This window comes from Erinaceus europaeus, chromosome X (assembly GCF_950295315.1).
Source record: "Erinaceus europaeus chromosome X, mEriEur2.1, whole genome shotgun sequence".
In the NCBI taxonomy this organism is placed as follows: Eukaryota; Metazoa; Chordata; class Mammalia; order Eulipotyphla; family Erinaceidae; genus Erinaceus; species Erinaceus europaeus.
The window spans coordinates 85,067,892-85,093,381 of NC_080185.1; the positions used below are offsets into that span (position 1 = coordinate 85,067,892).

At 38.6% G+C, this 25,490-nt stretch overlaps 1 protein-coding gene across 2 annotated transcripts in view; it reads left to right on the plus strand.

The window, feature by feature from the left end:
• WNK3 (WNK lysine deficient protein kinase 3) overlaps positions 1 to 25,243 on the plus strand; it is a 171,804-nt gene extending 146,561 nt beyond the window's left edge. For both annotated transcript variants that reach the window (XM_060183423.1, XM_060183424.1), the window contains 2 exons: positions 12,902 to 13,104; positions 19,871 to 25,243. In XM_060183423.1, the coding sequence (XP_060039406.1) occupies positions 12,902 to 13,104; positions 19,871 to 20,200 (533 nt within the window). In that variant the 3' untranslated portion in view covers positions 20,201 to 25,243. The remainder of the gene's footprint in view (positions 1 to 12,901; positions 13,105 to 19,870) is intronic.
• The last annotated feature ends 247 nt before the right edge of the window (positions 25,244 to 25,490 follow it).

Consider the following 25,490-nt stretch of genomic DNA (forward strand, 5'->3'; position numbering starts at 1 on the left):
CTTCCTGAATCTGAGGGCCTTCTTCAATATAGAGATATTGTCAGCTATTATTTCTTCAAATAAAAGATTTATCCCATGGTCCGGGAGATGGCACAATGCATAAAGCATTGGACTCACAAGCAAAGCATGGAATCCTGAGTTGAATCCCTAGCAGCACATGTACCAAAGGGATGTCTGGTTCTTTCTCTCTCTCATCCCGTCTTTCTCATTAATAAATAAATAAAATCTTAAAATAAATAAATAAAAGATTTATCCCTTTCTTCTCCTTTTTCACCCCAGTGGTAACTCTATTAAATTCATCTGTGTTTTATTTTGTTGCTGGTGTTTGGGATTGGATACTTTTTATGTATTCTTATTGTTTTTTAATTTTTTATTATCTTTATTTATTGGATAGAGACAACCAGAAATCAACAGGGTAGGGAGAGAGACAGAGAGACACCTGCAACCCTTCATCACCACTCGTGAAGTTTTCCCTCTGCAGGTGGGGACTGGGGACTTGAACCTGGGTCCTTGCGCACTATAACATGTATGCTCAACCAAGTGCTCCACCACCTGGCCCTGGATTGGATTCTTCAAACCTGTTTTAAACTTTTACCTTTGGTTTCTGTTTTTATGCAAATGTCCCACTCAATTATAATTTTTAGTTCATATAACCTTATTCTTTAGCATTATGATTTCTATAACATTTTCTGATTTTTCTGATTTATGTGACCACTATCATACTTTCTCTGACTTTGTTGAAGTTTTTTTCTACATTTCTTTATTTTGATGCGCATCATTACCACCATAGCTTTGAAGTTTTTCTTTCTTTCTTTTTTTTTTTTTTTTTTTTTGCCCCCAGGGTTATCGCTGGGACTTGGTGCCAGAACTGCGAATCCACTGCTCCTGGAGGCCATTTTTTTCCCATTTTATTGGTTAGGACAGAGAGAAATTAAGAGAGATGGGGGAGATACAGAGGGTGAGAGAATAATAGACACCTGCAGCCCTGCTTCAATGCTTGCAAAGCGACCCCCCTGCAGGTAGGTAGCTTGGGGCTGGAACCAGGATCGTTGCCTGGGTCCTTGTACTTTGTACTATGTGCAGTTAAGCCGGTGTGCTACAACTCGGCCCCTGAATTTTTAAAATTTTATTTAAGAAAGGATTAATTAATAAAACCATAGGGTAGGAGGGGTACAACTCCACACAATTCCCACCACCCAATCTCCATATCCCACCCCCTCCCCTGATAGCTTTCCCACTCTCTATCCCTCTGGGAGCATGGACCCAGGGTCATTGTGGGTTGTAGAAGGTGGAAGGTCTGGCTTCTGTAATTGCTTCCCCGCTGAACATGGGCGTTGACTGGTCGGTCCATACTCCCAGTCTGCCTCTCTCTTTCCCTAGTAGGGTGGGTCTCTGGGGAAGCTGAGCTCCGGGACTCATTGGTGGGGTCTTCAGTCCAGGGAAGCCTGCATTGTTATGTTGAGTTATTGTTAAGAAGCTTGAGTTATTGTTAAGAAGCTTGCATTGTTATGTTGAGTTCTGGGTATTATTGAAACTGTTTTTGTCTATTAGTGTGAATTATTTCCTCTGCCTTTCCATTATGTTTGATGATCTGTGAGGACCAGACCCAGTGGTCTTTGTTTGAGTGGACCTGGGCAGTGACTAGATTTGCAGTCGTATCTGCCTGGCTGAGACTAAAACAGAGAGGTGGCCCAAACCTAGGTAATAACAGGAAGTTTGAGTTTGCAAGTGCTCTGCGGATTGGCAAAAGAGCAGACTCTGACAGACTGAGTGTGGGAAATGGGGCAGTTCTCCCCAACTCTGTCTTTAGGACCTATCACTATGGAAACTGAGTCAATTGATCAGAATGATGTTGGAAAACTCCTATGCAGATTACAACTTTTATTTCCTATTTCCAAAGTAGTACACACAACACTGTAATATAATTGTAGTAAAGAGTGGGGGAGATAGCATTATCTCATGCCTGAGGCTCTAAGGTCCCAGGTTCAATCCCCCACACTACCGTAAGCCAGAGCTTATGGTAAAAGAAAAAAAAAAAGTAGTACAAACATTTTGTTTCAACCTTCCCTTTGTACATTCAAAATTTTTTATGTTGTTGTTGCCAGGTCTTCACTGCTCTGGTCTTTCTTTTTCTGATAGAGAGGCAGGGTGATGGGAGATAGGGGATATACCACAGCACTTAAGCTTTCCTTAATGTAGTGGTAACCAGGCTTGAACCTAGGTTGTATGCATTGTAAATAAGGCATGCTATTAAGATGGAAGTATTTTGCTCACCCAAAAGTTGAATAACATTAAATAACATTTCCTTTTCATATGGTATATTGTTTTTTTGTCAATTTTGGAAGAGATATGTTTGTACATCTAGCTGTTGTCTGCTTAGATGAAGTCTTGCCTAAGCCTATTTCATGTGAATACTTGTATTTGCTTATTAATTGCTTCTCCCATTAGCTGATGTTTCTTGTGTCACCAGTGCAACGCCTGTTGTTGATTGACAATTAGTTGTTGAGGATTAGCTGTTTCATGAGAGCTGTACACCTGAAGAATCTTGGTATTGGTGCAAAAATACCTTCATGCAAAAATGTGCTGAAATATTAATGACTGCCTATTTAATTTTAGCTCTGTGGAACAAATGTTTTAGAAACTGAGAAAAAATACTATTTTTTTTAAAAAAGCTAAGTAGGCAAAAAATGCTGGCCTAAATAATGTGTATATTGCTTGCTATCTTCTCTTTACTTCTGGTGGTTGCCATTTTTCCAGAGCAAAAAATACAAATCAGCCTTTAGTTCCAAAGTATCCCACAACTTTATTGTACTATTAGTCTTCTCACTGGATTTGCCAGAAAATTGGATGAATGTGTGCAGATGGTAGTGTGAAAAGTTGATATTTTTATCATTGACTTACTTTGTGTATCTTTGAGTTTTTATTTACTGGGGGGGGAGGAGAGAGAAAAGGAGGAAAGGAAGGAAGGAAGGAAGGAAGGAAGGAAGGAAGGAAGGAAGGAAGGAAGGAAGGAAGGAAGGAAGGAAGGAAAGAGAGAGAGAATTTGGCAAGATAGCTTACCAGGGAAGGCCCTTGCTTTACTAAGCCTGAGAACCAGGTCTGAACCCCATGGGAGTACTGAAGGAAGCTTTGATGCTGTGTTTTCTCTCCCTCTGTCTCTGTCCCTTAAAAATATATGTGCAGTGCTAATCTGGTGGTGGTGCACCCAGTTTAGTACACTTGTTACCATAAGCAAGGGCCCAGGTTTGAGCTCCCACTCCTCCCTTGCAGGGGGTAAACTTCATGAGCAGTAAAGCAAATGCTGAATGTGTCTTTCTCCCTCTCCTTCTCCTTCCCTTCAATTTCTCTCTCCTATCAAAAAATAGAAAAAGAAAATAGCAATTCTACTGTTGTCACATGAAGGATATATTTTTTCACCTATCCGTTGTATATACATGCATATTATATATGCAGTTATGTGTGTCAATCATTTCTCATTAGAATTTGGAGGTAACAGAAAAAATAAGAATTTCAAAAAGATCTGTACATTATGCTTATCCCAGATTAGAAAATGTTATTTTCACGGGGTCAGGCGGTAGCTCAGCTGGGTTAAGCACACGCGCAAAGCGCAAGGACCAGCATAAGGATCCGGCTCCCCACCTGTAGGGGAGTCACTTCACAGGTGGTGAAGCAGGTCTGCAGGTGTCTACCTTTCTCTCCCCCTCTCTGTCTTCCCTTCCTCTCTCCATTTCTCTCTGTCCTATCCAACAACGAATGACATCAACAACAACAATAATAACCACAACAAGGCTACAAAAACAAAAGCAACAAAAGGGGGGAAAATGGCTTCCAGGAGCAGGGATTCATAGTGCAGGCACTGAGCCCCAGCAATAACCCTGGAGGCAAAAAAAAAAAAAAAAAAGGAAGGAAGAAAAGAAAAGAAAAGAAAAGAAAAAGAAAAGAAAAGAAAAGAAAAGAAAATGTTATTTTCAGGGGCCAGATGCACCTTGTAGAGTCCACACATTGCAGTACACAAGGACCCAGGTTTAAGTCCCTCATCCTCACCTGCAGGGGGGAAGCTTCACAAGTAGTGAAACAGTGCTGCAGGTATCATTCTGTCTGTCTGCCTATCTATCTCCCCCTCCCCTCTCAACTTCTGTCTCTATCTGAAATAAATAAAATAAAATAAAAGAAAAAGAAAATGTTAGGGCTAGGGAGAGTGTATAATGGTTATGCAAAAGACTTTCATGCCTGAGGCTCTTAGGTCCCAGATTCAATCTCCAGCACTCATAAATCAGAGCTGTGCAGTGTCTTGTCAAAAGAAAAATAAATAAATAAAAGAAAATGATATATTTTCAAAATATTTATTTATTTCCTTTTTTGTCCTTATTTTTCTTGTTGTACTTATTATTGTTGACGTTGTCATTGTTCGATAGGACAGAGAGAAATAGAGAGAGAAGGGGAAGACAGAGAGGGGGAGAGAAATATACAGACCTGCAGGCCTGCTTCACCGCCTGTGAAGTGACTCCCCTGCAGGTGGGGAGCTGGGGGCTGGAACCGGGATTCTTAACGGTGGTCCTTGCGCTTTGTGCCACGCGCACTTAACCCACTGAGCTACCAACAGACTCCCAAGAAAATATTTTTATAAAACTCTTTTGTATCTGTGAATATGTTCCCATTAATTATCACTAAAATCCCAAGCTATTTCCATACTAAGTATCTCTTTATTATTTAAATCTAGTTTTCAGTAGTATTATATTCATAAAGAATCATAAATTCATATAAGCAATCTCTGAATTAATCATGACTATTTCACTCATCATAACTTCAAGTTCTGTCCAAGATATGGCCAAGGAGATGACATCATTTTCTTACAGTGTCCATTGTGTATATATACACCAAAATTTTCATAATTTAGTATGCTTCCAAATGTGGGCTATTACAAATTGTGCTGTTATGAAAACAGGTGTGCATAAAAGTCTTTTTGGATAGGTGTCTTTGTTGTCTTTGGGTATATACCCAGGGGACAAATTGTTAGATACATTTCTGGTGTTCTGAGAAATCTCCATACTGTTTTCTACAAGGTTTGAACCAATTTACATTCCCACTACCAAGGTAGGAGATTTTTTTTCCTTCCACAGCTCTCCAACAATTGCAGTTTTTGTCTTTTCTGGTGTATGACATTTTCATAGGTGTAAATTGGCATCCCGTTGTTATTTTTATAAGTTTTTTCAATTTTTATTAGTGATTTACAAAATTATAAGATAATAGGGATTTAATTCCACACCATTCCCACCACCAGAGTTTGTGTCTCCATAATCTACCAGCATAAATTGCAATAGTTCTCCCAAGGTCACAGATATGGGTTGACTCTATATCTATATCTATCATCTATCTATATTTTTTGCCCATTTTTTCTGTGGTCTTGCCTTCACTTACTTTCTAAGTCAGAACTAATCCTACTTCTTAATGTCATTCCTTTTTCGTCTTTCTCAGATAAGCAGAAACAGTTCCTGACTTTCTCTGGTGTTTTCCAGATTTACCTCATTTTCAGTGATAGAATAAAAACAAAGATTTCTTGTGACAGTTGTTTCATCTCCCAGTGGAATTGAGGTCCAGAGCCCTCTGGTCATTTTCCCCTATCTTTTCCCCCTCTGGGGGGTATGGACCATAATTATTTTCGGCGTGCAGAAGGAAGGAGTCCTGACTTCTGTAATTGCTCCTCTACTGCATATGGACATTGGCAAATCAGTCTATATCCCCAGTCTGTTTCTATCTTTCACTAGTCAGTTAAGGATCTGGAAAGGTGCGCTTCCAGGACATGTTGGCGAGGTCATCTGACCAGGGAGGTCAGTATGAAATCATAGTAGCATTTGTACCTTGGTGGCTGAAAGGCAGTAAGATATTAAGCAGGAGGGGCTGGGCGGTGGTGCACCTAGCTGAGCATACATGTTATAGTGTGCAAGGACCCAGGTTTGAGCCCTCAGTCCCTGCAGAGGGGAAGCTTCATAAGTGGTGAAGCAGGGCTGCAGGTGTCTCTCTGTCTCTCTCCCTCTCTCTATCTCCCCCTTTCTTCTCAATTTTTGGCTGTCTCCATCCAATAAGTAAATAAAGATAATTTTTAAAAAAGATATTAAGCAGGACAAAATGTTTAATAAACTAAAACTAAATAGTAATAAGAGTAGAGCAGATGAGAATAGGGACCCTGTGGTGGTGGGGAGGAACTAGGATGTCTATTTTAGGTATGTTCCTAGGGGCCCAGGACTTCAATAATTTTTGCTTGAGCTTGATAGCTAACGTGAAGATGGACTGGTATATTGTCTGGTATAGGATGATGTCAAGAGTGGAGAGTAGGACTTGAAAGCCAGATTAGGCCTAAGAGTATCTCCCAAATTTGAAACAAACACATACACACGCACACACACGCGCGCACGTGCACACACACACACACACACACACACACACACACACACACACACATATATATATATATATATATATATATATATACAATTATTAGCCGCATTGATCTGACCTCACCCAGGGACCATATATATTCAATTTAGCACAGGTGTCTACAAAAACCTCCTTAACCTATGGTTTTGTCAATGTTTCCTTTTTATAAATAAAAATAAAAATAAAAAACCTCCAAGTCCCTGTCAGTCTGAGCTCACAGTCCATGGTCACTGCTGGGAACCTTCTAGGCTGCACTCATTACAGAATCAGTCTTATTAGAGTGGCAGAGTAGGATGAGAGTGGCCTCCCTTTGGAGAGTGGGACAGTCTTTACCACTGCTAGTGTATAGTGAGGGTAAGGTCCTGGAGAGGCCCACAAAAGGGCATATGATGACACTTCTGGTGAAAGTTACCAGTAATATTTAAGAGAGGAATCTGTTAGAGGCCTAGGCTTGTAGTATCAATAGGCAAAGCCAGTGATTCCCTGATTAGGATCCCCATGTGATGAGGTAACCTAGTATTAGCATCTTCACCTTGGTGGCTGAAAAGCATTAAGATATAAAGCAGAACCATTTGTTTAATAATCAAGAACTTAAAGGTGAGAATATAGGAAATGAGATTTGGGGTATTCATGTTGGAAGAAGCTAGGAAGTCTATTTTAGGTTTTTTTTTTTTTTTTGCCAGAGCACTGATCAGCTCTGGTTTATGGTGGTGCAGGGGATTGAACCTGGGACTTCGAAGCCTCAGGCATGACAGTCTGTTTGCATAACCATTATGCTCTCTACCCCTGCCCTATTTTAGGTATATTCTAAGGAGTCCATGACTTTACTATTTTTTGCCTGAGTCTGATAGCTAACATGTAGGAGCGATAAGAGTACTGTCTGGGAAGATGATGTCAGAGTTGGGAATAAGACTAGAAAGCTGGGTCAGGGCAGAGAGAAGCTCCAAAATATGTGAAAAGTATATAAATACCATGAACTGTGAACCCCAATGATCTAACCTAGGGCCTATGTCTATTCATATTTAGCACAAAGCCTGTGTAACCTCTGCATCCCTGTCAGTCTGAGCTCAATTCCATGGACACAGCTAGGAACATTCTAGGCTGCAATAATTTCAGGATCAGTCTTCCTCAAGTGACACCCTTCAGAGTGTTGGTTATTTTTGTTATTCTTTTTAATTATCTGTATTTTATTTATTGGATAGAGACAGCCAGAAATCAAGAGGGAAGGGAATGAGAGAGAGAGAGAGAGAGAGAGATACAGAGAGACACCTGCAACACTACTTCACCACTCATGAAACTTCTCCCCTGCAGGTGGGTAGTGGGGGCTCGAACCTGAGCCCTTGCACACTGTGACATGTGCACTCAAATGAGTGTGCCACCACCCAGCCCCCTGTTGCCCATTTTTGCTGTGGTCCTGCATATTCTTCCTTTCTAAGGTCCACCTACTATTTTTTAGTGTCCTTTTCCCCACCCCTTCTCTCTTTGGGTCCTGATAGAATTTGAGTTCAGAGCATTTTGATCATCTTCCCCTAACATTTACCCCTCTGGGAATATGGAACAAAATTCTTTATGGGGTACGGAAGATGAAAAGTCTGGCTCCTGGGAATCGGGCGGTAGTGCAGCGGGTTAAGCGCACATGGTACAAAGTGCAAGGACCAGCGAAAGGATCCCGGTTCCAGCCCCTGACTCCCCACCTGCAGGGAAGTCGCTTCACAAGCGGTGAAGCAGGTCTGCAGGTGTCTATCTTTCCCTCCCCCTATCTAAAATATCGTTGGCAGGTCAATCCATACCCCCAGATTGCTCTTAAAAAGAATGGGTGCCCATGTTCAGCGGAGAAGCAATTACAGAAGCCAGACCTTCTACCTTCTGCAACCCTCAACGACCCTGGGTCCATGCTCCCAGAGGGCTAGAGAATGGGAAAGCTACCATGGGAGGGGGTGGGTTATGGGGATTGGGTGGTGGGAATTGTGTGGAGTTGTACCCCTCCTACCTTATGTTTTTGTTCACTAATCCTTTCTTAAATAAAAAAAATTAAAAAAAAAAAGAATGGGTGCGGGTAGATAGCATAATGGTTATGCAAAGAGACTCTCAAGCCTGAGGCTCTAAAGTCCCAGGTTTATTCCCCGGTACCACCATTAGCAAGAAGTGATCAGTGCTCTAGTAAAAATAAAATAAAATAAAGAGAGTGGGGAAGGTTCCTTATAGTCTTGGGATTTTAAAAAGGCAATAGATAGTTATTATAAAAATCAAGTTAGTTGGGGGCTTGTTTTTCTTTGAGAATTCCATGGTTGGGATTTACCTTACTATGCTTGACCACATCATGCTTTTTCATTTAATGATATCTACTGACAATGATATTTTAGTTAGTGGCAGCACCAAATAATCCCAAATAATCCTGATCTATCAGGTCTAAATTGTAGGTAACTTAATGTTAAAAAAAAAATCAACAACAAAAACAAACCTTATATTTCAATCTGCTTAAACAATTTAAGCCCGAGATTTGAATTCAATCATTTTACAGACTTTATACATTAAACACTTAAAATAAAGAAATATATACTTAGTGCAAGGGCCGACATAAGGATCCCGGTTCGAGCCTTCGGCTCCCCACCTGCAGGGGAGTCGTCGCTTCACAAGCAGTGAAGCAAGTCTGCAGGTGTCTTTCTTTCTCTCCCCCTCTGTCTTCCTCTCCTCTCTCCATTTCTCTCTGTCCTATCCAAACAATGATGACAATAATAGTAACTACAACAATAAAACAAGGGCAACAAAAGGGAATAAATATTTAAAAAAATAAATATATACTTAGATTAAATTATAGGCAGTCATAGATCTTGAAATACACAATGTATTTACCCTTGGATTATTGAATCAATTGTGATTTATAAGTAAGACTCTAAATTTGGGCGAGGGTAGATAGCATAATGGTTATGCAAAGAGACACTCATGCCCGAGGTTCCAAAGTCCCAGGTTCAATCCCCCACACCAGCATGAATCAGAGATGAGCAGTGCTCTGGTAAAAAAAAAAAAAAAAAAAGGAAAAAAAAAAGACCGTAAGTTAATAAGAGTACACTTTCACAACACTCCCATCACCCAAGGACTGTTCCCCACCCTGACCCCCATATGGTAAATCAGAAAGCTGCCCTCACCCCAGAGTCTTTTAACTTGGGTACAATACACCAAACCCAGTCCAGGTCACACCTATTGTCCTTTTTTTTCCCCTCTCCTCTTCTCTCTCTGTGTCCTGATGGAATTGGAGTTCAGAGCCCTCTGCTCATTTTTCGCTAACATTTACCCCTCTGGGTGTATGGACCAAAATTCTATTTATTTAAATAAAAGCCAGTTTTTTAAATTTTTATGTATTTATTATTGGATAGAGACAGAGAGAAAATGAAAGGGGGGATAGAAATTCACCTACTATTCTATTTCATCACTCATGAAGCTTTTTACCTGCAGATGGAACCATGGGCTTGAACCTGGGTCCTTGTGCACTGTAGTGTGTACACTTAACCAGGTGTGCCACCGCCTGATCATTGGACCAAAAATTTTTATGGGGTGCAGACTGTAGAACGTCTAGCTTCTGTAATCTCTTATTCACTGAACATGGGCACTGGCACATTGAGGATTAATACTAGTTTTGCTAATAACAAAGTGTATTGACTTCTGGAGTCAAACATGGAGTAGCAACAAATTCCTCCTAGCTCTGTGAAACAAGTAGAAATCCAGCAAAAGAGCACACCAAGTCTCATCAAACTATAGTTCAGACTTCTAAAGAAACTATATAGCTGATAGTGGGTTCGTGTACATATGGCCAGTGAACAGAAAAAGTAAACAGGAGGGTCCCAGTTTGGAAAAAAGTATGTTTGCCAGCTGCCAGCACAATCTGAATAGTTATGCAGTACAGCACAGTATTGTGGCAGAGCTGAAAATCTTTGGGCTCTTAAGCCCTGACCTCAGGGGAATCACATGCTGTATTGCTCAAAGAGACTCACCAGTTTTCCAGAGAACTAACTCAAATGTGAAATGACAGTGAAATCATACCATTCTTCCCACCCCCAGGGAGATTCTCAGAATATTGTGCCCAGACAGTGGTTGAGAAAATGAGCTGTGCTTCCAGGAGTACACATGAAAACAAATAACAGTTTCTATATGGCTAGCACATATATATATGCCTCCAGGGCTCAGTGCCTGCACCATGAATCCACTGCTCCTGGTGGCCTTTTTTTAAAATTTTGTTATTGTTGTTGTTGCCATTGTATAGGACAGAGATAAATTTGTGACAGGAGAGGAAGACAGAGAGAGAAAGATAGACACCTGCAGACTTGCTTCACCACTTGTGAAGTGATCCGTCTACAGTTGGGGAGCCAAGGGCTTGAACTGTGATCCTTTACACCGGTCTCTGTGCTTCACACTATGTGCGCTTTACCTGGTGCGCCACTGCCTGGCCCCCCATAGAAGTTCTGAGTACAGGTCATGTACCTCTCAAGTATCAATATAGTGAAACTCCCCCCACCTCAATATACCAGCTGAAATGGAATACAGCACTCTAGACACAGTGCCACTTGCAGGGTCAACAATAGTAGACACACACACGCCTAGCTAAATGCAGAAACTATGGGAAAACTTTGACTGCTCAAAACAAGACTGGTGCTGAAGCCTTGGAAAGAATGGCTAAAAAAAACTCAGAAATATAGAGAACTGGAGGACTTATGAGATAAGTAATTTAGAAAAATTTATGATGACTAATTTAAGAATCTCAACCAAGGATAGAGAAACATCCACAACTTGAGTGATTTTCTCAGTAAAGCAATAGAAAATATACAAGAAACATTCCAAACACTATCACAGGATCCACAGAATACTTGATATATATCACACTCAAATGACAAATCTAGGAAGTAGGGTTAGTTAAACAGAGGAGAGAATATTAGAACTGGAGGATACAGTGAATACATTCTTTGAATTTGAAGAATGGAAAAGAAAGGCTTAGGAAAAATTAAGCAGCTGTCTATGAAACAGAAAAACAAATATGAGTTTTACAGGATTGCCAGAGGGAGAAGAGAGGAAATGGGAGCTGAGACCATATTCAGAGAAATCACAGCAGAAAATTTTTCACATCTGGACAATATTCAGAACAGAGACATACAGGAAGTTGAAAGAACAACCAAATTTCTGAATCCAAAACAGACTACACTAAGACACATCATCATAAAACTATCAACAGACAGGATCAGGGATCAGTTGGTGGCACACCCAGTTAAACACACACACATTACAGTGTCCAAAGAATCCAAGCTCCTGGTCTCCACATGCAGGGGGAAAGTTTCACAAGCAGTGAAGCAATACTGTGGGTGATTCTCTTTCTCCCTCCCCTTCTACCTTCCTCTTCCCTCTCAGTTTCTGTCTGTCTACAACCAATAAATAAGCGGTGAAGCAGGTCTGCAGGTGTCTTTCTCTCACCCTCTCTGTCTTCCCCTCCTCTCTCCATTTCTCTCTGTCCTACCCAACAACAATGACATCAACAACAATAACAACAATTATATCTACAACAATAGAACAATAAGGGCAACAAAAGGGAATAAATAAATATTTTTTAAAAGAACTACACACTGTAATCTTACAATCTTATAACTTACTATTAATCACAACTTTTAAAAAGTTGTGGAAGATATATTTAATGGAATATTACTTTGCACTTTGTAAGAAATATGTTGGTTGGGGGTCCGGCGGTGGCACAGTGGGTTAAGTGCATGTGGCACAAAGTGCAGGGACTGGCGTACGGATCCCAGTTCGAGCCCCCGGCTCCCCACCTGTGGGGGAGTCGCTTCACAGGTGGTGAAGCAGGTCTGCAGGTGTCTTTCTCTCCCCCTCTCTGTCTTCCCCTCCTCTCTCCATTTATCTCTGTCCTATCCAACAATGAACAACATCAACAATGGCGATAATAGTAACCACAACGTGGCTACAACAACAAGGGCAACAAAAGGGGGAAAAATGGCCTCCAGGAGCAGTGGATTCATGGTGCAGGCACCGAGCCCAGCAATAACCCTGGAGAAAAAAAAAAAAAAAGAAATATGTTGGTTATTTTTGGATGTGGGTGGTGGTGGTGGGGTTGGGCACAGAACTTTGATGGTAGGTGTAACTATACCCCTTAAATCTCATAGTTTTATAAGCCATTATTAAATCACTAATGCATTTAAAAAAAGATACTATTTATTATACTTGACTTATACCTAAGATGACCATATAATTTGCTATTCAAGCAGGAGAAAATGTGTGATGGCGATAGGGGTATTACTTGTAATAACTCCAGTACAACAACTTCAAACCAAGAGTATCCCAGAAAAATACGGTGTCTGATTACAGTATCTGTATCCCATATGCTTTTCTGTTAACTATACTGTTAACCAAATAAGAGTGCTTCTTTATCAGCTATAATTCCTCTTGATGGTTTCCTTATTTTTATTTGCAGATCCTGTGCATGTGGAGAGTAATGCAGCATCATGTCAGCAGTCTCCAGCTAGTAAAAAAGGAATGTTCACAGATGACTTACACAAGCTGGTAGATGACTGGACAAAGGAAACAGTAGGAAGTTCTCTTGTTAAGCCAAGTTTAAACCAACTTAAACAGAGTCAACACAAAGTGGAGACAGACAATTGGAATAAAGTACATGAAGTAAGTAGCTTGTTCCCCACCACCTTTATTTCTGATAACTAAAATAATAAAAATAATTCTCTTAGCTTACACGAGGGATTTGAGAACCTTGAGACTTTTATCTTGGTTTCAATTCATTATATCTTTGAGTGAATTATTTTATTTTTATGATACACAGAGGAGACAGACATATACATCAGCGTACCACTTAGCTCTGCCTTATGCTTGTTATGGTTATCAAGCCTAGAGCCCTCAGTAATGCATGCTCGGTGCTGTAAAGCTAAGCCATCTCCCTGGCTCTTAGAAAATTACTTGTTAGACTATGGTCAGCAAGCTAATTCTTGGAAGCTATGCTATTGAAACACTGTCATTGTAGTGCAAATATAGCCACAGATGAATGGACATGACTTCATTCCATTAAAATTTGGTTTGAAAAAAAAAACTTGTTTTAGACTAATGTACTTGAAATACAAAATAACAGGTATCAAAACAGGAAGCATACCTGTAGGGGGAAAGCTTCACAAGTGGTGAAGCAGTGCTGCACATGTCTGTCTCTCTTCCTTTCTATTCCCCTTTTCCTCTTGATTTCTGTCTGTTTATATCCAATAAATAAATAAAGATAAAATTTTTTTTAAAAAGCAGAAAGCATGTGGAGTAAGCACCAGTTTACTAATGTGGTTGTTAAAATAATTTGAGTTTTATTTGAGGGAAAAAATTGAGTTTTGAGGAAAAGATATCTCACATGCATCAATATTCTTGGAACAAGTAAGATGAGATACTTGTTCAAATTGAAACAGAATTTTAAAACTCTTGAGTATTATAAACATAAATCTTAAGTTTATGGATGAGATACCTAGTTAATTTTTTAATATTTTTGTTGTTCTTTTATTATTACTTTTTAAATTTTTTCTTTATTTACTGGATAGAGACAAGTCAGAAATTGAAAGGGAAGGAAGAGATAGAGTGAGAGACAGAGAGACACCAGCAGCACTGCTTCATCACTTGTGAAGCTTTCCCCCTGCAAGTGGGAACTGGGGGCTTGAACCTGGGTCCTTGAGCAATATAACATGTGCGCTCAACCAGGTGCGCCACCACCCGGCCCCTATTATTACTTTTTTTCTTCCTTTCTTTCTTCCTTCCTTTTTTTTTTTTTTTTTTTACCAGAGCACTGATTAGCTCTGGCTTATGGCGGTGTAGGAGATTGAACCTGGGACTTTGGAGCCTCAGGCATGAGAGTCTCTTTGCATAACCATTATGCTATCTACCCCCTCCACCTAGTTAACTTTATATGTCCTTAACTAGGTATGCATGTAACTGAAATGTAGAAATATGTCCACAATACATTCTGGAATGGGAAGAAAGCCAGCTTATAAGAAAGTATATATAGGGAGTCGGGCGGTGGCGCAGTGGGTTAAGCGCACACGGCGCAGAGCGCAGGGACCGGCGTAAGGATCCCGGTTCGAGCCCCCGGCTCCCCACCTGCAGAGGAGTCGCTTCACGGGCGGTGAAGCAGGCCTGCAGGTGTCTATCTTTCTCTCCTCTCTCTCTCTCTGTCTTCCCCTCCTCTCTCCATTTCTCTCTGTCCTATCCAACAATGGCAATAATAACCGCAACGAGGCTGCAACAACTAGGGCAACAAAAAGGGGGAAAAAAGGCCTCCAGGAGTGGTGGATTCATGGTGCAGGCACCGAGCCCAGCAATAACCCTGGAGGAAAAAAAAAAAAAAGAAAGTATATATAATATCAATACAAATGTATGTAAATTTGAAATATGTACGTAAAAATCAGAGAAGTCACTAACAGTTTGCTGAATAGTGGAATTTATGCCTTATTTTATTTGTACCTTTCTATCTTTGAATTTTTACAGTATGTATTTTATAAAAAGAACAAATCTATTTCAGTGTGATTCAGGATTTAGATTCTGAAGTCTCAAAATTAACAAATATATGCCTGTGTGTTATGTTTGTGTGTGTATGTATTTAAAGTCTGAAAATGTAGTTATTGTCAATATTAAAAGACGTGATTATAGGGAGTCAGGCGGTAGTGCAGTGGGTTAAGTGCAGGTGGCGTGAAGCGCAAGGACCGACTTAAGGATCCCGGTTCGAGCCCCTGGCTCCCCACCTGCAGGGGCGTCACTTCACAAGCGGTGAAGCAGATCTGCAGGTGTCTGTCTTTCCCTCCTCCTCTCTGTCTTCCCCATCTCTCTCCGTTTCTCTCTGTCCTATCCAACAACAACGATATCAATAACAATAAAAACTATAACAAAAAAAAAACAATGGCAACAAAAGGGAATAAGTAAATAAAAAAATAAATATAAATTTTTTTTTAAAAAAAGACGTGATTATTGTCAATATTAAAAGACTAGTTTGGAAAATCTAGGCAGACTTTCCAAACTAGTAAGCAGTAAAGGCATCTGCTTAAAGACTGTGTATTCTTACTGTTGGCACTGATTTATACATAGATAGCATCACCATTATAAAAGCTAAAAGCAAATTCATAGCATGAATGTATTTATGTGCTGTCACTGAGCTGTTCTCCGTGATGAATGAGGCCTTTGTTAATTAGCAACAAGGTGGTTTATTTATATAATGGAGGGTATTTGGAGAAAGAGTAAGTAGAAAATGAAGTATGGGGAGTCAGGCTGTAGCACAGCGGGTTAAGGGCAGGTGGCGCTAAGCTCCAGGACCGGCATCAGGATCCCGGTTCGAGCCCCCGGCTCCCCACCTGCAGGCAGGTCCCTTCACAGGCGGTGAAGCGGGTCTGCAGGTGTCTGTCTTTCTCTACCCCTCTCTGTCTTCCCCTCCTCTCTCCGTTTCTCTCTGTCCTATCCAACAACAACGACATCAATAATAACTACAACAATAAAACAACAAGGGCAACAAAAGGGAATGAATAAATAAAAATAAATTTAAAAAATTTTTTTAAAAAAAAGAAAATGAAGTATGAGTAAAGTAAAAGTTAATGTTCTCGCATGTTTTTGTTGGATAGCCTTTGAAAATTTTGTCACAGGGAGTCGGACGGTGGCGCAGTGGGTTAAGTGCATGTGGCGCAAAGCTCAGGGACCAGCTTAAGGATCCCGGTTGGAGCCCCCGGCTCCCCACCTGCAGGGGAGTCGCTTCACGGGCGGTGAAGCAGGTCTGCAGGTGTCTATCTTTCTCTCCCCTCTCTCTCTGTCTTCCCCTCCTCTCTCCATTTCTCTCTGTCCTATCCAACAATAAAAGCAACGTCAACAATGGCAATAATAACCGCAACGAGGCTGCAACAACTAGGGCAACAAAAAGGGGGAAAAATGGCCTCTAGGAGCGGTGGATTTATGGTGCAGGCACCGAGCCCAGCAATAACCCTGGAGGAAAAAAAAAAAAAAAAGAAAATTTTGTCACAATTGTGTTCCAGGTCTCCTTTACAGTATGCAAATCTTCTGCTCAGCATTGGGTCTGATGAGCAAAACAGATTCTGAAAAATCTTTAAGTAATAAAATGACAGTGAGAAGTGTCAAGACTAGGTTTCTGGCTAGTATTCCAGTTTATCAGTAACTACATTTTGAAACATGAGCAGAAAGTGTGTTCTAAGAAAGAATCGTATTGTTATTTTTTGTAAAATATATTCATTAGGCACATGGTGTGGTAACTAGCACACAGTCTAAGATAAATGAAGCAGTAACTGCATTTTGAAACATGAGCAGACAGTGTGTTCTAGGAGAGAATCACATTGTTATTTTTATAAAATAACTATATTCATTAGAAACATGGTGTGGTAACTAGTACACAATCTGAAGAAAGATGAAGCAGTAACTGCATTTTGAAACATGAGCAGACAGTGTGTTCTAAGAGAGAATTGTATTGTTATTTTTGTAAAATAAGTATTTTCATTAGGCACATGATGTGGTAACTAATACACAATATGAAGAAAAATGAAGCTATATCCCTAAAAATATCCAGTCTTGTAAATTAGCATTGCCTGAATAAAAAGAATAATGAAAATCATTGCACATTATAAAATTTAATGTATAAAATGAAATTTAAAAAACATTACCCTCAGGTGGGGGTAGATAGCATAATGGTCATGCAAAGAGATTCTCATGCCTGAGGCTCCAAAGTCTCAGGTTCAATCCCCCATACCACCATAAACCAGAGCTGAGCAGTTCTCCAGTAATAAATAAATAAATAAATAAATAAATAAATAAATAAATAAATAAAATTACCCTAAAATATATACATTCCAGCTATCTTCTTAGGCCTTCATATATGGATACACAAAACTAACATAAATATGTAGTCAGGCTACATGTGCTATTTTTTAAAATATTTTGACTCTTGCCTTTGCTCAATTCTTTTATTTTTTTAATTTCTTTATTGGGGAATTAATGTTTTACATTCAACAGTAAATACAATAGTTTGTACATGCATAGCATTTCCCAGTTTTCCATATAACAATACAATCCCCACTAGATCCTCTGTCTGCTCAATTCTTTTAAAATTTTTTTAAATTTGTTTTTTTCCCTTTTATTGCCCTTGTTGTTTTATTGTTGTTTTTATGCCATCATTGTTGGATAGGACAGAAAGAAATGGAGAGAGGAGGGGAAGACAGAGAGAAAGACACCTGCAGACCTATTTCACTGCTTGCGGAACGACTCCCAGGTGGGAAGCCAGGGGCTCGAACCAGGATCCTATGCCAGTCCTTGTACTTAGCGCCATGTGCACTTAACCCACTGTGCTACTGCCCGAACCCCTACATGTGCTATTTTTAAAAGAGACGTATTAATTTTACTTTTATCAGAATGAAAATAATATGAACAGGATTTTGTTGAATTTTATGTGGGCCTGGCACCAGCTAAGTACCTGATATTCTGAATGATCTTCTTGTTACATTTTTAAAATTTTATTCTATATACTTGGAGAGGAGAGAGAAAAGACAAATGGGGGGAAAGAAAAGGAAAGGCTATTAGAACACCACTCCTCCATCCATGGAGTTCCCTTTGTGTTGATGTTATTGTCCCACATGGTGCTGAGGATCAAAACTACTACTTCATGCATGTGGGAACTGGGTGTTCTACTCACTAAGCCATGTCCTAGCCCCTTAACCTTTAAATAAATGTTTTCTCTTTTTACAAAATTTATTTATTCCCTTTTGTTGCCCTTGTTGTTTCATTGTTGTAGTTATTGTTGTCATGGTTGTTGGATAGGACAGAGAGAAATAGAGAGAGGAGGGGAAGACAGAGAGGGGGAGAGAAAGATAGACACCTGCAGACCTGATTCACCACTTGGGAAGTGACTCTCCTGAAGGTAGGGAGCCGGGGACTTGAACTGGCATCCTTACGCCAGCCCTTGCGCTTTGCACCACCTGTGCTTAACAGGCTGCACTACCGCCCGACTCCCATGTTTTCTCTTTTTAACCTCAAGAGACATTGTCTTTTTTTTTTTTCCCACCAGTTATCCCTGAGACTTTGTATTTGTACCTTCATAAGGAGTCCACTACTCCTTACAGGCAATTTCTTCCTTTATTATTTTTTGTTGCTGTTATTGTTGATAGAGACAGAGATAAATTGACAAGGAGTGGGGAGGGGAGAGAGAGAGAGAGAAACCTGGAGCATTGCTTTGCCACTCATGAAGCATGTATATAGACTTAGTAATCTGCATATTCACAATATGATATGCTAAGAAGCAGGAATATTTCTTCTCAATACCATAAAGAGTATAATTGTCTTGATAAAGCAGAAATATCACACTCCATGGCTGGGAAGATAAGGTAAGACTTGCATGGTCTGATCTCTAGCACCACCATATGCCAGAGCTGAACAATGCTCTGGTCTCATGTAAATAAACTAATTTTTAAAGTGCCTTTTTGAAAATAAAAGAAAAAGGGGGCTAGGAGGTGGCATACCTAGTTAAGCACACATTATCATGCCCAAGGATCTGGGTTCAAGCTCCCACTCCTCATCTGCTGGGGGAAGCATTATGAGTGGTGAAGAAATTACTGCAGGTGTCTCTCTCCTTCTCTGTCTCATTATTTCTCTCTGTGCTATCAAATAAGAAAAAAAAAAGGCTACTAGGAGTGGCGGATTCATTCTTCAGGCACTGATCCCTAGTGATAACCCTGGAGGCAATATATATAACTTTATTGAGCACTTAATATCTATGGTAGCTTTCCTTATTGCCACAATAAATCATGTTCTTTATTTCTAAAAAATGAATATGTAGTAAGGGGTCAGAAAAATAGTTCTCTTGGATAGTGTGCTTGCTTTGCCATACATATAACTCAGGTTCAAACACAGCCTCCACCACGTTGGAGGAGGCGTCTACGGTCCTGTCTTATCATTCCTATTCTGTCTCTGTCTCTCTGTCTCTGTCTCTCTCTCTCTCTCTCTCTCTCTCTCACACACACACACACACACACACACACACACACACGTTGGGCTAGAGAGCTGAAGCCCTGGCAATGGCCAGGAGTGGTAAAATGTAATCAAAGTAGTAATTAATAGTGGGTATAGTAAGCCAAAAAGATAGTGAGACGTGCCCCCAGCTCCCCATCTGCAGGAGGGTCGCTTCATAGGCGGTGAAGCAGGTCTACAGATGTCTATCTTTCTCTCCCCCTCTCTGTTCCCCTCCTCTCTCCATTTCTCTCTGTCCCATCTAACAACAATGACATCAGTAACAACAACAATAAAAAAACAACAAGAGCAACAAAAGGGAAAATAAATAAATATTAAAAAAAGAATAGTAAGGCGTTTGGATGGATAAAATAATTTACCAAATAAACTGATGTTTTGTTTTTATTTTTGTTTTCACTAGAATTCTCCGTCTACTATGGGCTACACATCACCATGGATTTCTTCTCTGACCCAAATTCGTGGAGCTGTCCAAACTTCTTTGCCACAAGGACTCCCACATCCTTCATTTCCTGGGCCATTATCATCGTATGGAATACCCCATGTTTGTCAGTATAATGCTGTGGGGGCCCCAGGATATCCAGTACAGTGGGCAGGAATTTCAGGAACACCACAACCATCCGTAGTAATTCCTACTCAATCTGGGGGACCATTTCAGCCAGGGATGAATTTGCAGGCATTTCCAGCTTCACCAGTACAGAATCCATCCACAATCCCTCCTGGTCCCAAATGAAACAGAGTAGATGATGAAGGAAAGGGAGGATTTTTTTTAGGACACCTACTATATTAAACTTTATTAGTTTTACCATATTTTTCCTCATTTGTATTTACTTTCCACTTTTTTGTGTTCCAATGTGGTATTTGATATAGCTAATTATTCTGTGCAGTTTGTACATAGAATACTGCACACCGAATGCTTTTTCACTTCAAATCCTATCCTCTTTGATACTTGATTTAAAAAAAAAATACTGCTTTAATAAGCTCAAGTTGAGCATTACCATTTCCAGAACACTTTCCATGCATTACTGAAAAGCCCCTATTTTTTACTGCTGCTATTTGCAGTTAAATGATAGTTTTCTTTAAAACGTATAAAAAACTGTTTAAGTTGATAATCCCAAACATGGACAAAGTAGGACCCCCTCAAAAAGCTAGAGCCTTATGGGAGTCTTCACATGTTTATCTTAGGTTTACCTTTCACAGAAGGCAGGGTAACTTGCTTTAGGAAATGCTTTGGTGTATAAAATTAGATTTTCAACCAGTGTAGAACATGAACCCTTTTTAATGTGATTTTCTTCCCGTCGTCACAGCAGTAGGAGTGAAGCCTTGTTTTAGGTGAGGCGGAGAGAAAGGAAAAAAAAAATAAACAAACAGAACTGTAACAGTTCCTTGATTCTGCAGATAATGTAGCTGCTATAGAATTTGATAGTAATTCAAGGCAGCTATCTCTTTGTTTCTCATGTGCACATTGTCTTATGAGCATCTGAGAGGCGTTGGTTCAGTTTGCATTCTTTTGCAAGGGATATATTGCAACTGATATGAATCTCATGTGGGGGTGAATCTTTGTATTACTAACAAAGAGGATTCAAGTTACACCTCTGTTGATCCATTCTTCTGGAGTGAAATTTACTTGACACAGTAGGTTTTGTAGGTTTTGAGACTTACATATGAAACACTGGCTTTACAGGGTTCTAAGAGATGTGGGCTATATACTGTACTGCAGTGAGATAGTAGGACCTTCAAGTATACTATTAAAGTTGCCCTTAGCTTTCTTTATTGTCATTGTTTTACTTGTTATAATTTCTTGATAGTACCAATAGCATTTTAGATGTTTTTAGAACTTAGAAGATTTTGGCATCCACTTTAGATTCCAAGAGTGACCACTGTCAAGTTGCACTTTACTGGGTTTTATCCAGTTTTATGAGGAAGGGAGGCAATGTCTAAATGCATTTTGGGTTTCAAGATAGTTAACTCTAATAATCTTAAAAGGCTGGTTACAGTCTTTGAAACTCAAAGAACATTCTTAAGTGATATTTATTGATAACTACGTATATATGCTTAAATAATTTCTACTCTGAAGATTTCAAAGTCATTTCTTGTACACATTTACATAGTAATAAATTCTATCAACTGGTAAACATTATAAACTATTTCCCAACATTTGTTAAGATTTTTCCCCACAGTCCTCTAAAAATTGTGCTCCATGAGATTCTCATATGAGGAAAATGTAATGAGTATATCTTTTTTTTTTTTGCAGTCTATAACATACAAGTACCCTTTTTCCAAAAATAAAAACAAAAAAAAAAAGTGTTATCTTGCTTACCTGAGGATCACACTCACCATCACAAAGATTATGTCATTATCATGTGGAGTATCTACGACAGCATTTTGAAACTGCTGTTTAAAGACTCACAGTTTCTTTTTACAAAACACACTCTGATTTGGATGAGGTTTTTTTTTTTTAGATATTATATACAGATTCTTTAGATTTATTTTACAGTATTGGTTTGAAATTGAATTTAGGACTTTAGTGTAATGCAAATGCTTGCACTGCAGTGTTTTTAAAATTCATCTCTCTGAAACTGCTTGCTTTTCAATATTAGTTGCTTTGAGTTACATTGAGTCTTATAAAGTTAAAATACTACAGGTTTTAAGATCCCTTCTTTTCTCACAGTCTTTTTAAATAGTGTGCCCCAGGATGAAAATAAGCTCCATAGATGACACATACAATTACTTTTAATAACAGCTGCTTTACTTATGACCCACATTTGCCACCACTTTTTTTTATGTATAATACACCATTTGTTTGCCTGCAGACTTTTGCAGTGCCTTGTAATATTTAAAATCTTTTCAGATTTTTTGCTGGAAAGAGAAGTAGTCTTCTAAAGTTTGAAGATTGTGAGTGGTATACTGCTGTCTTCATGCTGACTGCAGTAGTTGGGTTAACATATATGTTACATATACATTATGTATATATAATATGTATAAGTTTAAAAATACAGAAGAATGTGAGTTTGTGCAGAAATGAAGAAAATAGTATTATTTACATTACTGTGGTTTTAATTTATTTTCCCATTACATGTTTAATTCAGATTATAGTCACTTTGTAAATATTGGCTCGTTTTCTATCTCGGGGTTTTGCATTATTTTATAATTTTGCTAGATCTTATAAAAAGCGCTGTTTTCATCCTTACTGAGGTACTTTCCCATCCCATATAATTAATTCTTGAGGTAATGTTCAGAAATTCCCTTTTTATTTAACAAAGAACTTACTATATAACAAAGGACCTTCTACCCATTTCTTAACATAACACAAAACTGTCATTTTCATTGTCCTTGTTGTAGAAGAGAAAAACATTGTAATAAATAATTGATTGTAGAGTTCATTCGGAAATAGTTTGTATGTTCAACCACAATATTTACTTCTCAAAGTGCAAGTCTGATGAATAGTACATTTTCTCCATATGTGGCAATGTGATCATTTCATCATGAAGTACCTGCTGCTATGTTTGTGGATTTGGGTGTAACATCATAAGAATATGAAACCAGTATTGGTGTAAATCTAATGAAAATAACCCTATGTATATTTGTAGCAATCTTGAATCTCTAAGGTAATTTGCTATAATATAACAAATATTCATTTTTCATCATTTTCTTGCCAGTTTTATATCTAGCATGATTCTAATGGTTCGACAGCAAAATTATATGTGAAAGTTTAAAAGGCACTTTTCTGCTGTGATTTTTGACTGAGTGTGAAGTGTTATGTACATTATGATGAGACTTGTCTTTTTTAGAGCCCCAGGTTTAATTCTAGCCCAATTACTTTTATTTATCTACCTCGTTTTCAGTGCTGTTTTGGGGTGCACAAGTGAATACTGACTGTGACACTTTTTTTTTGCCTTGATTCTCCATATTCTTTCAGGTTATAAATCTAGCCGGCCTCCTTGCCCCAGTGCTAATCATGTGTTTGAGATGAGAGGCATCATCACTCTTCTACCAATATGTGTTTAGGTGATGAGAGCCATGTGCCTCTATGAAATAGTTTGGGGGGTTTTGGGGGTGGAGAACAGAAAAAAATGAATCCATCTGGTGGCAATATAAGGATATAATTGTAGGAGTTAGTTGTAAAACAGTCTGTAAGAAAGTATTTAATTTAGACAGTCTAGTGCCTGTTGTTTTGCATCTTGTATTAGAGATGCATTTCTCCTCTATGTGCCTAAAGGGCTATGGGTTGAAATTGCTTTAACTACCACAGTGAACTCTTTGACAAATCCTACAGCAATGACCTGTGATTCAGCATATAAGCATACTGCTAGGTATTTGCAATGATATTTTGTTACTTAAGATAGTTATATGCTTTTGGTTGAAATGTAGTTGATGGTAACTATCCAATCTCTTAAGTTTATGGAGGCATTAACTTTACTTACTGTCTTTTCTAAATGATGGAAATAATGTATTCCTTTCTTTCCACAGAACTCAGCAAATGTTTGTAAACCACATGTTCCTTGTTTCACACGTTTACTATGTACCACTACAGAATAGTTAATGTCAGTAAATATTTTATTTCAGGCAACATAAACCAGTACATTCCTGAGGTTTACTTGTTATCACTTTGGGATTCAGCTCTTCTGTTTGGTTCAGTAATATGTGAGATATTTGAGGTAATGTGCAGGACATTTTCTAGAATAAATGGATTTTCTTTTCATTCTGTAGTATCAATACATTGAAGACACCTTCACCTCCCCCTTGTTTAGAAGATGAACCAGAAAGGGAGGAATGGACCATAGGTCCATTGGTCATTGGTTTGGTAGATGTAATTTCTGGAATTAGAATTTTAAGAAAAGTTAAACTATAAATGGTAACACTCAATCTTGGTCAAATATTTTGAAGGGAAATTAGTATGAAAGTTTTTAAAGACAAATGCTTTTAGGTTACCCTGGAAATAGTTTGTTGTGTGTAAGAATAAATATAAATTTTGACAACTAACATAGGTAGGGGCCTGAGAGAGTAATTAGGTTACACTGAAGTTATTTTCAACTGAGATTGATGTAAGAGTGTGGTACCAATAGCTTCCATTCTGGGAGATTTTCTTTTAATTCTAAAAAAAAAAAAAAGAAAATAATAATAGCATATAAAAAAGAAAAAAAAGTCTAGAAGTCAAGCAAGAGGGAAGAGAGAAACTGGGGTCTGAGAGAAATGGGACAGTGTAAAACTCTTAACTGTGCACTTGTGGTCTTTCTTTTTTAAAATTATATTTTGTTTCTACTATATCTTAAGATTTCAGATTGAGTTTCGTGGTCCAGAACAAACCCTCAGCAGGAAAGTGATCAGAAAGTGCAGTTGTTCAAGGTCTGTCATGCTCAATCACTTAAAGCTGTAATTTGTTTGATATGAATATTAAGCATGTGGACCTAGTGCAGCATGGGAGCCACTCAGGAAGTTTATGAAATTAATAAACTTTCATGCATAATTTACTATAAAGTATGCAGAATTTCAGCCACTTCTTTACAATGAAGTTGTGTACGTGAACTCTTCTTTCTTAATTGGGGAATATACCATTATATAAGATGTTAAATTTAATTTTAGCCCTCTTGACATTAACTTTATTTTGTAAGCTTTTAAGCAGTTGTCTGATTTTAGTTCTTTGAAGCTGTGATTTTTATTTCATTTGTACCCAACCACTGTAAGTGTTTTATTTCCTGGAAATCTCGTTTTGAAACAGAAAATAAAAACTGTGTAAAAGTGAATATGTTTCCTTATTAAAATACTGTCATAGTCACTACAATAATCTGGTTCTTCATTTACAAAATGTAATTTAGCACATTTGAAAAATCAGCAATATATATTATGCTGGATGAACAAACTGACTTGTGTGTTACTTCATGATGCATAGTTTCAACAAAATTTGAATTATTTTTTTTTATTTATTTCTTTATTGGGGAAAATTTGAATTATTTTATATACTTGTAAATAAGCCATGATAGTCACTAAGATTTCACTAAGTTTCTTTATATTTTAATTCACAA